The sequence below is a fragment of the Brienomyrus brachyistius genome, chromosome 4 (assembly GCF_023856365.1).
Source record: "Brienomyrus brachyistius isolate T26 chromosome 4, BBRACH_0.4, whole genome shotgun sequence".
NCBI classification, from domain to species: domain Eukaryota; kingdom Metazoa; phylum Chordata; class Actinopteri; order Osteoglossiformes; family Mormyridae; genus Brienomyrus; species Brienomyrus brachyistius.
This window is the reverse complement of record NC_064536.1, coordinates 14,627,319-14,644,287: the sequence shown is the minus strand read 5'-3', so window position 1 is coordinate 14,644,287 and position 16,969 is coordinate 14,627,319. Positions and strand designations below refer to the sequence as shown.

At 40.1% G+C, this 16,969-nt stretch overlaps 2 protein-coding genes and 1 long non-coding RNA gene across 3 annotated transcripts in view; 2 read left to right on the top strand and 1 right to left on the bottom strand.

Moving 5' to 3' along the window:
• LOC125739965 (NACHT, LRR and PYD domains-containing protein 3-like) overlaps positions 1-16,969 on the top strand; it is a 94,747-nt gene that overhangs the window by 9,056 nt on the left and 68,722 nt on the right. Inside the window, exons 7-11 of the mRNA XM_049010569.1 lie at positions 328-2,056; positions 3,223-3,396; positions 3,805-3,978; positions 4,111-4,284; positions 4,387-4,433. Of these exons, the coding sequence (XP_048866526.1) occupies positions 328-2,056; positions 3,223-3,396; positions 3,805-3,978; positions 4,111-4,284; positions 4,387-4,433 (2,298 nt within the window). The remainder of the gene's footprint in view (positions 1-327; positions 2,057-3,222; positions 3,397-3,804; positions 3,979-4,110; positions 4,285-4,386; positions 4,434-16,969) is intronic.
• LOC125739973 (uncharacterized) overlaps positions 1-16,969 on the bottom strand; it is a 143,566-nt gene that overhangs the window by 58,113 nt on the left and 68,484 nt on the right. Inside the window, exon 2 of the long non-coding RNA XR_007397404.1 lies at positions 5,932-6,040. This is a non-coding gene — a long non-coding RNA (uncharacterized LOC125739973). The remainder of the gene's footprint in view (positions 1-5,931; positions 6,041-16,969) is intronic.
• On the top strand, positions 4,540-6,340 carry LOC125739969 (stonustoxin subunit beta-like). Its single transcript, XM_049010578.1, has 2 exons — positions 4,540-5,000; positions 5,478-6,340. The coding sequence occupies exons 1-2, from the start codon at positions 4,985-4,987 to the stop codon at positions 6,008-6,010; spliced, it is 549 nt and encodes a 182-aa protein (XP_048866535.1). The 5' UTR covers positions 4,540-4,984; the 3' UTR covers positions 6,011-6,340.

Sequence of the window (16,969 nt, the reverse complement as noted above, 5' to 3'; positions counted from 1 at the left end):
AATTTCCCATATTTGGGTTTAAAAAAGAGGGGTGGTGTGGTGATGTAGTGGTTAGTGCTGCTGCCTCACAGTGAGAAGGTCCTGGGTTTGGTCACGTGGGTTTTCACTGGGGTCTCAGGTTTCCTCCCACAGTCCACAACCATGCAGGATAAGTTGATTGGTGTGTCTATATTGGCCCTCTAGTTGTGTGCATGTGAGTGTGTGTCCCTGTAGTGTGTTGTGCTGCTCAGGGTTGGTTCCTGCCTGTTTCCAGGATGGGTTCCAGTCTCCCCATGACCCCAGTTGGGATTAAGCAGCTTTTTGCATTTTTCTCTCATTTCGTTTCAGGGCATCTTCTGTTGCAATGTCAGCGTAGAATCAAATGTAACCTGAAGCAAAAATTTGAGTGTGTATTTCAAGGGAAAGCTAAGGAAGGACAGCCAACACTTCTCAAAGAGATTTACACAGAACTCTACATAACTGAAGGGGGAGCTGGAGGAGTCAATGATGAACATGAAGTGAGACAGATTGAAGCAGCATCCAAGAAATGGGTAAAAGGAGATACTACAGTCAAGTGCAATGATATATTTAAACCCTTTTGTGGGTGTGAGACACCTATCAGAACTGTACTCACTAAAGGGGTGGCAGGTATCGGGAAAACAGTCTCTGTGCAGAAAGTTATTCTTGACTGGGCAGAAGGAAAAGCAAACCAGGACATTCACTTCATATTTGCTCTTCCTTTCCGGGACCTGAATTTGATAAAGGATGAATACAGTCTGATTAATCTGCTTCACCACTTTCTCCCAGAACTGAAATCATTTAAATTTACTGAGCTGTTTAGGTACAAAGTTTTGTTGATCTTTGATGGTCTGGATGAGTGTCGCCTTCCTCTAGATTTTCAGAACAATGAGAGTTGGTTTGATGTAACAAAAAAAACGTCACTGGATGTGCTGTTGACTAACCTCATTAAGGGGAATCTGCTTCCATCAGCTCTCCTCTGGATAACCTCCCGGCCTGCAGCAGCCAATCAGATACCTCCTGAGTGTGTCCACCAGGTGACCGAGATAAGAGGCTTCAATGATGCCCAGAAGGAGGAATATTTCAGGAAGAGATTTAGTGATCAGAGCCTGGCCAGCAGGATTATCACACATGTGAAATCATCAAGGAGCCTCTTCATCATGTGCCACATACCTGTGTTCTGCTGGATTTCAGCCACTGTTCTTGAGAGTCTTTTTAGTGAGTCTGACAGTGGAGAAATTCCAAGGACTCTGACTGAAATGTACACACACTTCCTGATCTTTCAGACAAGTTTAAAAAATGACAAGTATATGGAAAAACATAAAATCAAGTTTAATAAATGGACTAAATCTGGGAATAAATTCCTTTTAAAACTTGGTAAACTGGCTTTTCATAACCTTGAGAAAGGGAATCTTATATTTTACGAGAAAGATCTAGAACAGAGTAAGCTTGATGTGAGAGAAACTTCAGTTTACTCTGGAGTGTGCACAGAAGTCTTTAAAGAGGAGTACGGGTTGTACCAGGAGAAGGTGTACTGCTTTGTGCATCTGAGCATCCAGGAGTATCTCGCTGCTTTATACAAGTTTCTGTCAAACTCATCAGCTAATCAGCTGAAGACTGCAGTGGATCAGGCATTAGTGAGCAAGAATGGGCACTTAGACCTCTACCTCCGCTTCCTCCTGGGCCTCTCGACAGACTCCAGTAAGAGTCTGTTAAAAAGGCTACTGGGCCAGACAGGAACCAGTTCACATAAGATTAAGGAAACAACCCAGTACATCAAGGAGAAAATTCAGGAGAATTTATCTGCAGAAAGGATCATCAACCTGTTCTACTGTCTGAACGAACTGGGTGACAATTCTCTAGTAGAGGAGGTACAAAGATACCTGAGTTCAGGAAGCCTTTCAGCAGCAGACCTCTCACCTGCACAGTGGTCAGCTCTGGCCTTTGTGTTACTGATGTCAGATCAGGAGCTGGATGTGTTTGATCTGAAGAAATACATCAGATCAGATGAAGGTCTTCAGAGGCTGCTGCCTGTGATCAAGAAATCTAGGACAGCTCTGTAAGTGATCTTACATGCGTCTGTTGCTAAAGAAGTACAGATGTTATTCATGATACTGCTTTTATCAAAACAATTATAGTGTATTTATAAAGATCACCTAGGGATTCTTTTTTAATTTTACATACTGCAGTATATATATATATCTTTTAACATTCTTGGTGTGGTGTGTGGTCCAGTGGGTTCGGACTCTGTGTCTGTGGTCAGAAGATCACTGGTTTAAATACCTGGCCGACAGAGTGATGCTGGTTTTGGGCCCTTGAGCAAGGCCCTTACCCCCCAGCGTCAGGGGGCTGGATGCTGGCCAACCCTGCACTCTGACCTGTATGTGTGTGTCAGAGAGAGCAAGATCAGAGAGGCGACAGCACTATTTTACCAGGGGGATGAATAAAGAATCACTATTTCATCCACATCTGACAGGACTGATAATTGTCTGATTAGTGTTTTGGAAATTTAACTGGTTCTCAGGTACAGAAAAACAGAAAATAAGGATTTCAGTCATGGTGTGAGCAATTCAAAAGTTATCTAAAAAAATAATAATAAAAAAAACTTAAGCTCTTCTTGACATCGTTCAAATCACACACACACACACACACACACACACACACACACACACACACACACACATATCCCTGGCAGGAACTAAATCCAAAACCCCAGAACCCCTGGTTTGGCTGTAGTGCTGATCACTGAGCCCCAGCGCTGTTCAGAACTTAATAAAAATACTTATGTATATATTACAGAGTGTCAGGGTAACTCACCTTGTAAGGTCATTAAAATGCAGATTCCTCTCGGCTGAAGAGTCTCAAGAAAAACCTATTTGTGTTGCTGACTAGGACAGGGAAGTAACAATATATCTGATATATTTAAATATCCCAGTTAATGAATGGATTTTACAGCATGTGCACTCTCATGCCATTATTCAAACTGGCTCTGTAAGACAATACAGAACAGGATTTGGGAATGTATGACTTATGAAAATGTACAACAAATAGAGAAAATACACTGTAAACTCACAGGAGAAGCTGTATTGTACCAAAATATTCATCTGAGTAAGTATATTAGCTTCATCACTTGTATTTTGAAACAAAAATGTTTATTTTGATATTTTATTTGATATACCTGTGTGTGGTGTATGTATTTATCTCTTAACACGTTTCATTTTCCAGCCTGAACAGATGTAGACTCACAGAGACATGCTGTCAAGTGTTGGCTTCAGCTCTCAGATCAAACTCCTCTCAGCTGAGTGAGCTGAACCTGAGTGACAATAACCTGCAGGATTCAGGGGTGAAGCTGCTCTATGCTGGACTGGGGGATTCGCACTGTAAACTGGAGATACTGAGGTCAGTATTACTCTTTATTCCATACTGTAATCTGTAATTATTGAAATATTTAGGACAATACAGAACGGGATTTCGGAATGCATGACTTATGACAATGTACAGCAAATAGCCAAAGACATAGTAAACTCACAGGAGAAGCTGTATTGTAGCAAAATCTGCTCATCTGTGCACATTGATCCAATCCTGATCCACTAGACTTTTCATAGTATTTGTGCTTTGAATTGAAAGTATTCACTGTATTCTTCATGACGGGGAACATGAGGAACATCAGAGGATTGTCTTGTTCCTTTTGAAGTATTTGCTGCTTCACTTATTGTATTTAAAAATGAAAATGTTTATTTTGATATTTTATTTGATATACCTGTGTGTGGTGTATGTATTTATGTCTTAACACGTTTCATTTTCCAGGCTGAACAGCTGTAGACTCACAGAGAAATGCTGTGAAGTGTTGGCTTCAGCTCTCAGATCAAACTCCTCTCAGCTGAGTGAGCTGGACCTGAGTAACAATGACCTGCAGGATTCAGGAGTGAAGCTGCTCTCTGCTGGACTGGGAGATTCACACTGCAAACTGGGGATACTGAGGTCAGTTTTACTCTTTATTCTACACTGAAATTATTGAAATATTTATTGGAGTTGTCACATTTACTTAAATGTAATACTCGTACTGGTGAAGTGATCTTATCTATTGGAACTATTTTGTCTGTCCCTCTGCAGGCTGTCAGGCTGTAGAGTCACAGAAGACGGCTGTTCTTCCCTGGCTTCAGCTCTGAGGTCAAACCCCTCACACCTGAGAGAGCTGGACCTGAGCTACAATCACCCAGGAGACTCAGGAGTGAAGCTGCTCTCTGCTCTACTGGAGGATCCCAAATGTAAACTAGAGAAACTGAAGTGAGTATAGAATGTGTGTCTGCACCTGCAGTGTACGTGGAGGAAATACAACAATTAAATAAATGGATCAACCTGTACTATGTCATTCTGCTTCTGCTGTAGTGTGGACCACAGTGGAGAGTGCAGGACCAGACCAGGCTTACAGAAATGTAAGTTTGTTAGCATGTTTTTATTTTTAATATCATTAATACTACTTCATGTAGCATTCACACAATTATTGTTATGTGTGCTTTTTTCCTTTTTTATTTGAAAAGGCTGGTTTAGGTTTAAAGATGACTACTTTCTTAAATAAAAACAGTAGTCTGGGAACTTCTGTAGAAATACATTATGTATTCACAGGCTGGGGGGTCAGACCAGCACATCCTTCGTACCCGACTATCACTCATCTTTCCTACTACTCGCGCACCGCACTCCCTCTCTTTCTCTCTTCCTCTCCCTCCCTCCTGCTCTGCACCTGTACACCGTCAGCACGCGCACCCCCGCCCCTCCCTACGTTTAACCTGATGGTATGAACCTTGTCTGCCTCAGCACATGATTGGTCGCGCGGCTCGCACGCCGTTAACACAGACTTCAGTCATAGTCAGAGCAGCATGGTGCGCTCGACCGCCGAGGCGTTTTTTTAAATAAGAATGTCTCTCGGTCCGGATCCGGATCTTTTGATCGGCTCGTTCGCGACCGACACATCATTAGTCGGTGCTGAATGCTGCTGGAGGGAGGTATGTGTCCGAAGTGGTTTGAAGGAAGTTCTTATTTTGAAGTAAATTCAGATTAACGTTTAGTGGTACTCTTTGGGGTACAGTTTCATATTTAACGTGTTTGATTAATGTTGTTTAAATTGTTGTTTACCTGTAATTAAACCTGTTACTTTAGCACGCGCAGCATTTCGGCGCGTTTTCCCGCCGGCGTCGCGCGGCCGTCCGACATTTCCTGAGCTATTTTACATACTTTAATTCCTGCTTCGTTAGGGGACGCTGTGCTGTGTTTATATTTTATGTATCGTACAGAATAATAGAGCGCAGACTAAAGTGCAGTTCGGTCCCCAGCGAGTCTCACAGTCTCACATGAGTATTTTGGGAATAAAATGTGTGTATTGGAGCGAGTTCTGCGTTAGTGAGTGTGTGAGGTGTGACAGTGATAATGATGGAGATGCTGGGCTTCGTCATGGGATTAATCGCTCTTCGTCTTGCCTACAGACTCCTGCCAGCTGACGTTGGACCCCAACACAGCATACAGCCGCCTGTCTCTGTCAGAGGGGAACAGGAAGGTGACTTGGGGGGCAGAGCAGCCATATCCTGATCATCCAGAGAGATTTGACAGATGGGAACAAGTTCTGTGCAGAGAGAGTCTGACTGGCCGCTGTTACTGGGAGGCTGAGTGGAGTGGAAATGGAGCCTGGATAGCAGTGACTTATAAAGGAATCAGGAGGAAAGGAGGGAGTGATGACTGTGTGCTTGGATTCAATGAGAAGTCATGGAGTCTGTTCTGTAATACTGACAGTTACTCTGTCCGGCACAATAATAAACTGACTGACATACCCATAGAGCCCTCAGGCTCCTGCAGAGTAGGAGTGTATCTGGACTGGGGGGCTGGTGCTCTGTCCTTCTACAGAGTCTCCTCTGATGGACTGACCCCCCTGTACAGCTTCACCTCCTCATTCACTGAACCCCTCTATCCTGGGTTTTGGGTGAATTCAAACTCCCCCGTGTCGCTGTGCATGCTGGGATAGCTCACTGAGTGCTGGAGGAATCATTTTTACCTTATCAGAGTGTCACATGTCGCTGCTTCTCGGCAAAAAGGTAAAATCTCTGCTTTTTGACCAGTATAACCCTATTTACTCTGTCTGATGTGTGACGTATGTTAGACAAAAATAAATGGGTTTGGCAAGCTGAACAAACACAGGAAATGACAGTTTTCTCTCTGATTAAAATGTAATCCTGATGATTGGGGGGGGGGGTTTCTCCCCCTATATGTACATTTTATATGTTTCTGTCTATATATATTATATATTGTATTTGTTATCAGTACACCGATAATAAAGGCTTCATGTTGTATCCTATTAATGTCCTGGTTCAGCGCTGCTCAAAGCATAACTGAGGTGAATGAGTAACATAAATCATATAATACAATTAAATAAATGCACTTTAATGTAAATGAACATAAACAATTAGATTAAATCAGTATATATTATAACCATGTAAAAGACGGGAGACATAACTGCGCATAGCCATAGAGTTAAAAAGCAAAATAACATAAATAAATCACATTAGTAACACGTTATATTGAATGATCAAAATACAAGCAGGAATAAATATTTAATTAAAATGGTGAACTTCTAACTCTACCTGACAATCGACAAGCTAATTAGCGAACGGCGTCTCTCTCACGCCTGTTAGTGTTAAAACACGGGAGAAGAATCGTTAAAAGCAAACCAAGTGTTTTCTACCTAAATAAACAATTTCACAAGTAATTAAAAATAAAGCGTAACACATTTTTACTTCTCTCAGAAAAATATGGTTTAAGACGGTAGAACCCCGCGTCCGCCCCCTACTGCCGTCCTGAGGTAACTGCGGGCTTCCAGTCGGTCGCAGCATGTGAGACCCTGCGTTCCCTACGTCCCTATAACAACACGTCAGATATGGGTAACGGGTACAGTCATTATTTAACGTACAACAAAACATTAATATGATAAAAATATTCTAAAATAAAAATTAAAAAAATGACCATATTTAGGAACAAAGACAATGGACAGTTAAGTCGATTTGTTATTCTGACTGCAGCCTTTCTATTTCTTCTTAAGATTAATGAGGATAGCATTCTGATTTCACTACATGCCTGATCATCAATGATGCACTGTATGTGATTCCAAATGACCAAAAAAGCAAATAATCTCTTTTTTAGGAATCCTGATTTACTTTATATTTTAGGTTAAGTTTCTTCTTTTTAATCCACACAATTTAGGAATAATATTATCAGACACAATGTGTCCCACAATACACTCACAGTGGCATTGCAGCAATACAGATATACCCATGAACACAGTGGAAAGGTGGATTCTTACTCTGACGTCCCTCTCCTTCCTCTGGTGACGAGCTCCACATTCTGTGCTGCTGCCTCTGCTGGTGGCTTCTTTGGTACAAACAGTGACACACATGCAAAGAGAAAGTCTTATCCCTCGGGTAACACAAGGACAGACGTTTCTTTTTTCAGAAGCACACAGCTTCAGGAGTTTTATACTGTTACTGTGACACACACAGGAAGACATAAACACAGAGATTTCTTCTACTACACAGACACACATATACACACATTTCTTCTGTTTCACAGACACATATAAGCACATTTCTGTTCAGTAATATACAGATATTACTAGTCCTTCATTCACACACATGCACACATTTCCATCCACATGCAGAATGCTGTTAATACTATTGTCATTTGACAGTCACAGGACTGTCACTGTTTGACAGGGGTGTTCACACATACCTCACTCACACACCTAGTGGCCTCTTTCAAAATGATCAAATGATTACATCACTGTCAAAATTTTCACTCACGCTGTAGAGATTTTTCTGGTCTTTCCCAAACAAACGCATGTGTACATATGTAAATAAATAATAAGTAAACATGTAAATAGAATCCAATGAGTTATTTCAAAGGATTTGATAATATAGGCTTGATTCATTTTGATAGAAATGTTGAATAATGAATATGTTTATTCTGGTATTTAAGTTTAGGGAGGGGCTGTGTCCAGTCTGAGAGTGGGGGGGGGGGGTGCAGATTTCACTTTGGGAGGGGTAAATGTCAGAAGGGCTGAGTATTGTCAGGCAATTTATTATACTTTGCGTGACTGTTTTTGGAAAGTTTTCATTTTGTTCCAGGTCAATTGAATTAGCATAGTTGTTTCTTTCATTAACTTTACTTACAATAAAAAAACACAGTAGTTTAGCTCGAATCTCATTTTGGGCAAAAGTGATCAAAAGGGCCACAGCCTTGATTTGATAAGAGTCTAATACACATGGAGCAGTTTGAACAGAGTGAGGATGCCAGAGATACCAGAGAACAAACTCCCCTGGCTCAGAAAAAGGAGGGAAAACAGGGGAAGCTGATGATTCTCCCTGGGCATCGCAAGGTGGAGAAATGAAGATGCAGGAGAGGATTGCCATCCTGGGCAGTAAGTTGCAGGGTGGGGCGATGACCCCTCAGCTCCTCAGGTGGTGGCAGGTTGGGGGGCCCTGCGGAGAGACGGGAGAATCCAAACGGGGCCGTTCAGACTTTATCCACAGGCCATGAAGAGCACATACCAGGCACAGCAATGGAGGGATGCAGGAAGAGGGGGCTGGAGCTCCTCATGGCGAAGTATTTCAACTGTGCCGAGCCTCTCGGCATCAGCCTCAAGGGAAAAGAGAATCGGACACAGCAAAAAGTGAACCGGACTGACAGGGGAAAACGGGGGGAGGGCAGAAAGGGTCCCTAAATTACAGATGTAATGGAAAGGGTGAGAAAATGAGTGTATATTCACTGTCAGGGAAGTCAGACCACCACATGTACACCGAGGGTGGGGGTAAGAGTGAGGGAATCAATAGCCGTTTTTACACATGAACTGCGGACATTGTCAGTAGAATCAGGATCAGACATTTTGTGGAGTTGCCCTTTCAGACATGTAACACACAACTGCATGTTGTCCATATTAGGCACATTCACACCTACTATAAATACTCCGGCTGGTTTAGACGAGGGGTGGTGCTTGGGTAGAGAAGCCTGGAGGGCTGTTCATGCTGACTTGCTCTACGGCAGGCTGCAGAGGGCGCTGTGCTGCCATTTATTCCTGTTTATTGAATAACATGATGGCTTGTTATATCTTTTCCAAAAATACTAAGTTTTCATTTTGTTCACAGTTCTTTTTGGTGAAAGTGGGAGGAGCTTCCTGCTTCTCAGGCTGCAGTGGGTGTGGTTCTGGACTGAGGTCAGACTGAGAAGAGCAGACTGGGCAAACAGTGGATTTGCAGTTCATGAACAAAACAGTACATCATACAAACTGTACCCACAGCAAACATTTATTTAGCTTTAATGAGTATAAAAGTTACTCATATTGTTTTTTTCCCGAACCAGCATTAATGCTACACGAGGATGCAGGAGAAGATTGACATCCTGGGCAAACTCCTTCCAGGGAGTTTTTCCTTGCCACTGTTGCCTTTGGTTTACTCACTGGGGGTTTTGGGTGGGGATGCTGTAAAGCGCTTTGAGACGATGTAATGTTGTGAAAACGCGCTATACAAAGATATATTTATTATTGTTGTACAATCTGACATCATGAAGCAAAATATGCACGTGATGCCCGTCTGCTTTTGAAGTTACCTGATCATAAATTATATTATTCACCCTATTATATGCAACAAAAGAAAATGAGGAATAATTATAATTTCTTTGCAAAACTGTTATAAGCATAATAAAATCCCACAATTCCCACTAGGCGTGATGAGAGTGGGACTGGTGTATTTCTGTACTCACTTATCCAAAAGAACCACACCAAAGGAGTAAGACACTCCAGAGTTATGTATGATTAATCATATTTGTCTGTGAGAATCCGACTTCATGGCTTAATTAAAGTTCTATGGAATAAAAATGAAATTTCTGGGGGCTGGTACTGTTATGGTGAGGCATGCTGGAGAGCCATACGATCCACAGTGCAGCCTGGCAGAACAGGGGTTTGATTAGTAAGACTGAAGCAAACAAGAAGAAAAAGATGACAAGGTGTCAAAACATGGGCAGCTAGAAAACAAGAATTAAAGTGTGTTAAGGCTTCAGTCTATTTTGCTACTACTTATCTGTTAATCTGTTGTTAATGTCTGTTTCGTTTTTTTTTTTCAGTTAATGCCAGGGGTATCAGAAATATACGTTTAAGGAAATCCTTATTCTTGTATTGTAAGAGCAAATGTGCAGATTTTTATTTCGTGCAAGAAACACATGCATGTTCTATAGATAATACATTTTGGAAAACTGGGGTTGTGAGATCAGGGGTCGCTATTTTAAAAGGTAGGTTTGGAGGTCAAATTTTGGATTTTGAAAAAGATAATGAAGGCACATGGATTATATTAGTTGTTGAATCCCATAATACAATGTTTGTTCTTATTAATATATATGCCACCAATAATAAAACATTAAATAACAAATTATTTCAGAGACTAGAACAAAAATTCGTTTTTAATTCGTTGACATCTAGACATCCTTCAGCAAAAATTATTTCAACACGGTGATTGACGATTGTATAGATAGATGGCCACCAAAAGACCATAGATCAAACTGTGCTCTTCATGATGTCTCTACGGTTGGGCATTTTAGACATTTGGAGGTATAAGCATCCGACTAAACGTATGTTTACGTGGAATAATAAGGATCTTTCTTTGCAATCTCGCATAGACTTCTGGCTTATATCTGATGATTTGGCTGATAATGTTGAATGTGTTTCAATTAAACCATCTATTTTGACAGACCAGAAAGGAATTTTTGGTTAGTATTAATACACTTGGGACATCAAACTATAGAAACTACTAAATAAATTATTGGAAATTAAATAATAAATTACTTGAAAATGAAGGCTTGAAATTTGAAATAATTTATTTGATAAGCATTGGGAATGGGTCCGTTATATGCAGAAATTTGGTCAATCCTGGGAACTAATGAAGTATGAGGTAAGGAGTGTGGTTATTAAAATGGGAAAAGTACTGGCAAAAATCAGAAAAGAAGAAGTACGGGTAGTAAGGGATATTTTTCAGTTAACTGGTAAAGAAGAAGACTTGACTGCTTGGGAATTAGAGGAGTTCTCATCACTTTAGAGCCAGTTGGATAGTATATATGAGGAGAAAGCAAGAGGGGTATTTGTAAGATCAAGACGTAAATGATAGAGATAGGGGAGAAAAATACAATATATTTTTTTTTAATCTGGAAAAACAAAATGGTGAGCGCAATTCATTGTCCAAACTGATAATAAATGGTATACCCAATGAGACTACAAAGGAAATTTCTAAGTACGTTGCTAAATTCTATCAGAATTTATATTTACCCTCTCACATTAGTGGAATTAATACATTCCTTCATGATTTATCACCCGATATTAGAAAAACTGATGAAGATTTTAAAAGTACATGTGATTAGGTAATAAATCTGCATGAGATTACTGATTGCATTAAGTCCCTTAAAGATAACAAATGATGGTTTGACGGGTGAATTTTACAAGTTTTTCAGTGAGGAACCTTTTTACTTTTAGTGTTTCAAGAAGCCATTGAACGTGCTGAATTGCCTCCTACATTATAGCAGTAATTAGTTTGATCCCCAAACCTCATAAAAATACCTTATATATAGTATTAGTATATATTATTAGTAATAATATAATATTAATTCTGGACATGATTGATTATAGAAAATTTATTAAGGATGAGAGTTTTATTTAGTTTATTGACTTTTATAAGACTTGATACAGTTGAGCATAATTTTATCTTTAAAGTCATCAAGTCTTTTGGTTTTGGGCATTATTTCTTAAATGCAGTGAAAACTCGTTATAATGGTTGTAACAGCTCAGTGAAATTAGCTCTCGAGACGTCACAAAGGTTTAATATAGGTCGTGGAATTAGACAGGGTTGTCCTCTGTCCCCCTTCTTATTTTTGTTAGTGACTCAAGTTATGAACATGCATATTAAAAATCTATTTTTTCTGGAATTTTAGCTATTCATAAACAAGTTAACCTCTATCAATTAGCTGATGACACAGCAGTCGTTTTGAAGGATATAAATGAGGTTTCTAAGGCTGTTAAATGTGCGCAAAAGTTTTCTTCAGTATCAGGTTTGAGGATGAATGCTACTAAATCAGCACTGTTCCCGCTTAAAGATAGTAATGCTCATGAAATATGTGGGGTTCCCATTAAAGATAATGTGGTCTACGTGGGAATAGTTATCTGTAAAGATGTCGGACAGAGGTGTGAATTCAACTTTAGCCCCATTATAAAAAAAACTAAAAGCAAACTAGATTCTTGATTATTGAGGGATCTGTCATTGTACGGACGCATATTGCTATCCAAAGCAGAAGGGATATGTAAATCGGTAAGTCTCAACCTTCTCTTGATGTGTCAAAGGACATTGTCAATAAATTGGATAAATTAATATATAATTTTATATATTACAATGATCAGAATAGCCTCTGGAATGTTTTCCCAAAGTATTTGTTTAATTCTATTGGTGGCATTGAATTTTTGTTAAAGTGCAACTTCTCAGTTGAAAAACTACCTGTCACATGAAGTAATTTTCACAGGCAGGCACTTCTGTCATGGTTGTCGGTGTACAAACATAACTTTACTCCCCACAGGTGTTTTTAACGGAATAACAGAGACATACTATATAAAAATAAGTCCCTTTTAATAAATCATGGATTGACAATGGTATTTTGATTCTTGGGCAGCCGCTGAATGCCAGTGGACTCTTAATGCCATTTGGGGAGTCTTTTGAGACATTTAAAATACCTATTAAACCTAAAGAATATTCTTTGGTCTTTGACGCACTGTCTAGAAAGTGAAGTACATTTTCTTAAAAATGCTTGTAAAAATTATAAAGGCCCAGAAGTTGTTAAGTCTTAGAAAGGTTCAAAGAGATAGATTACAGTTGTGATTTTTGTGGGATGGAGACAGAATCTACTATTAATTTCTTTTTTTAAAAGCATCTATACAAGAATGTTTTGGATAGATTTATCTAATTTTATTAGCAGGAAAACTGGAAGGAAAGTGACAATTGAAATGTTTGACGTTTTTATTTATTTTAAAAATGAGGTGTTAAGAGCAGATATTTATGTGATTGTGTGAATATAGTTATTTTTGAATACTTAGCATGGAATAAAGTTGGAAGTATTGTGTGTGGCCAACTTTACTCTGGTGTCTTGTACATATAGTGGTTCTTTTTGCATGTATATAGTTTTTTAAATTTTGGTCTTGCAAGCATCTGTTTTTATTTTAGCACCAAGTATTGAAAAATAACTACATTGTGTCATGCCCGGCTCGTACGATCCTCGTGTGTGCCACGCCCCCCTGATTATCCACGTGTGCTTCCCTGATCGTACCCAGCTGTGTCTAGTTATTTTGATGTCTTGTCTATTTGAGTCCAAGTCTTGCCTGAGTCCGTTGTCCGTCATTGATGTTTGTCGATGTTCAAGCTAGTGTTCAGTCCCGTCCGAATAAATCCCCCGTTTTCCTCGAACTTCGCCTCCTTGCCTGCTCCTTGCCTGCTCCTTGCCTGCTCCTTGCCTGCTCCTTGCCTGCTCCTTGCCTGCTTGCCTTACCCGTTCTCCACCGATCGTAACACATTGAAAGTAATATGCTTACGTTCTGTTTTGTATTTTTTTGCATCTGTGTTTCTTGGGGGCAGATTAAGGAAACCCCATGTCCAACCCCAATTACCAAAGACAAGAACACTCCTAAACTTAAGAAACGGTAATTGCACTGAATAAACAAAATATTATGTAACAAGGTGTTACATGTCGTCATGTTTGATCAAGGGAGACCTCAGGTTTAATAACTCACAAGACTAAAGTATAGTCTATCTAAAACATTAACCTCCTTGGGGACAAAGTATAAGCTGCATTATGTCAGGTAGAAAACAGCACTTTACTAGTTGGAATGTTGCATTATACTTGTTTTAAGTGGTAAAAGAGTACATGGTTTAAAATGTTCTTATCCATTTGTGCTAAAGAGTTCAACTCAGGCAGAAAGGTTTTCAGTAAAAAGGTATTGGCGTTAATCACTTTCTGGCAATGGGTGAACTGCATTGTACTGGTCCCATAGAGCTGTTTAAAGATTCTTCACTGTTGTTATCCAGTGAATTGTAAGATTGCCAAATTTAAAAGAGATATAAATGTGTCCTGTTCTTTTGCATGTAATGCTTTTAAAACTATTTATTTTGGGATTTTAGATACAGTAAGATATTCTAGACAGACCTCAATAATTACATAAACACAGTCGATGTTGTTTTAGTTCTCTTCTACCATATATATTGTCACAATGAACTATATCCTAAGATGTGCTTGTAAAATGTTTGTATTTAGTATAGCATTAATAAAAATTATTTAAAAAAAAACCAGGATGGAATAGTTCATTTGTAGTTCTACGTGTACAATATGCAAATGAGGCGATGGCGTCATTTAGCGACTTCTAGCGACTTTTGGGACAGGCAATAGCGACTTTCCTTGCTGAGCAGTTGTCCGTGTCCATTTCTGCTTAGACCGCTTCCGCGATTGGTATGAAGGTATATAACTATTTCCTGTTGTGTGTAAATAAAAGTGAAAGTATTTTAAAGCTGGAGTCTCCATTTTGTCAAGAAACACGGATAAGATTCTGGAATATAAAGACATTTTGTATTGCAAGGTAAGATTGTATTTAACAGATGCAATTATTTAAAAAAATTATAATAAGCAAGTTTAACACACTTATGTACAGTGTCGGCGCCGGTGATTGAAGGTTGCAGGTACTATGGAGAAGCTAGATTATTACCTGGTACAGGTGTGATCGGCAGCTGAGAGGCAGCTGGTGTCTGATAGACAAACTTCTCGGCAGGTACGGGCGTTCAAACCCATACTTTGACTTCTTAACTACGTGCCTGACTATAAAATGCACACATATCAGCTATGCAGGATAATTATATAAATAAATTCTAACTTGTAGCTCACGCAGCCCTCGGTGTATTTTGGACAAAAAATGTACAATTCAGGTCGGCCTATAAAAACCAAAGCCAGAAAAAAATATTTGTGTTGTTTTAACTGTCTTCTTGGGGAAAAAAAGATTTGTTCAGCAGAGGTCTTTTTCTAATTTAAAAATAAAATTTATTGTAAGGCAGATTTTGATAATTTGTGGGCTTATGTGTGAGAGTGAAAGATCAAGACATAAAATCCAGCAGAAATTCCAGGTCTCACACCTTTATTTTTATACCTGTATATAAATTAACAGAAGCAGCATGAAAAATACACTCAGACTGGATCTGAAGTGAAATAATGGCTTTGATGTTAAAGTATCAAATGTTAACTTTACTTCTTCAATGCAATCAACAAAATTCAATGTGCTGGTGATTTTTCATTTGGTGACTGGAAAGGATCAGTCAGGACCTCAAAAGGGAGGCACTTTCAATTCAGTCATTCAGGCTAAATGGCAGGACACCCCCCCATCCCGCATATCCCCGTTGACTACCTACTTGTAGTTGAATCTCTTGGTTGTATGACACTCTTGTAGCTCTTCCTTGCTGTCAGTTTTGATGTCATGGTGAATGTTCATTACAGGAAGCCCAGGGCATCGGCTGCCTGAGAAACTTGCCGAGTTTGTTGGTGCAGATTATTGGAATGATGTTACATCACTTATTATTGTGTGGAACAGGGAAGGTCGACCTACAGGCCAGATTTACTACTGAATTATAAACATGTCATGGGTTGGTGACTCTCCTAATTGGTGATGGGACTGACAAAGTCCTTCATCCTCCACTATGGAAAATTGCTGATCACCCAATGCAATCATCTCCATTATTTTAGTAGCTGTTTCTTTAGCTCTGGTGCTGCTAACTTTGAATACTGATAAAGCTTTAATATCAGCCAGCAGTATTGGTAATTTAACCAGTACATTGGCAGATTAAATCACAGGCCCCAGGGCCATGCACGTTATGCCACTTCTTCCCCCTGGACTGTCCAGAGTACCAGAGGATTTTATCTGAAAATGACTGCTGACTGCCTTCACAAACAGGGAACAGAGCTTCGGAGTCTCATGGTAATTAACTGGGCCCTGAGACCCCAAAACCCACAGCCAGTGTGCTAAGATGCAAACAACAAGCACTGCAAAGTTACTGGAAGATTTCGTCCAAAAACGGGTGCTGATGGTCGCCATGGGGATCAGCGCTCGAGGCCCCCCTAGGTAACTGAAGGGCCCCAAAACCACAGCTGGCCAAAACTGTGCAGGATCTAAAGGTGCATTTCCACTTGCATACAGGAACCACGCCATACCCGACCCGTTCCACATAGAGATAATAATTACTGTGCAGTTCCAGCTCCCTTTAATTGTCCACTGCACGAGGGTCGGCTCGGTAAAGGTGTTGCCAGGTTTGTAGAGCAAAGTGACACTTATTTACAATGATTGAACTGTGGGTGAACATGGTCCTCCAGAATGGTTTAGTTGTCCTTGGCAGTGACATTCACATCTAGAACAAGTCGTGGGCTTCAGGAATGCCATGATGTTGCAGTCCAGACCATCACTGGTCCACCCCCGTGCTGCACTCTGGGTACGCAGCAGTCCGTGTGGTAACCCTCTTTGGGGCTTTTCCACACCGTAACTGTAACTGTAGGAAAGACAGTGAAAAGCAGTAATGTGGCCATGCAGGTTACATTAGCCTAATGACAGGATTTACATTAAGTGTATTTCCAGTGTATATTTAACAAGCCTCATGAATCGGCACAAACCTCGGTTTTGGGCTCACAGTTTGGTGCAATTTCAGTGCAGCAATTTCATTTTCACAGGAGCCCCAGCATCAGTCATCTGGTCTGGATCGGCACAGAAATGGAGGGAGCTGCTTCTGAAATGACCCCCCCTGTGGAGTGTAAAACAAAGACAACTGGGAGGTAAGACAGAAGCTGTGTCTGATTGAACTGCTTTTCAAACCAACATGAACAAAATCTT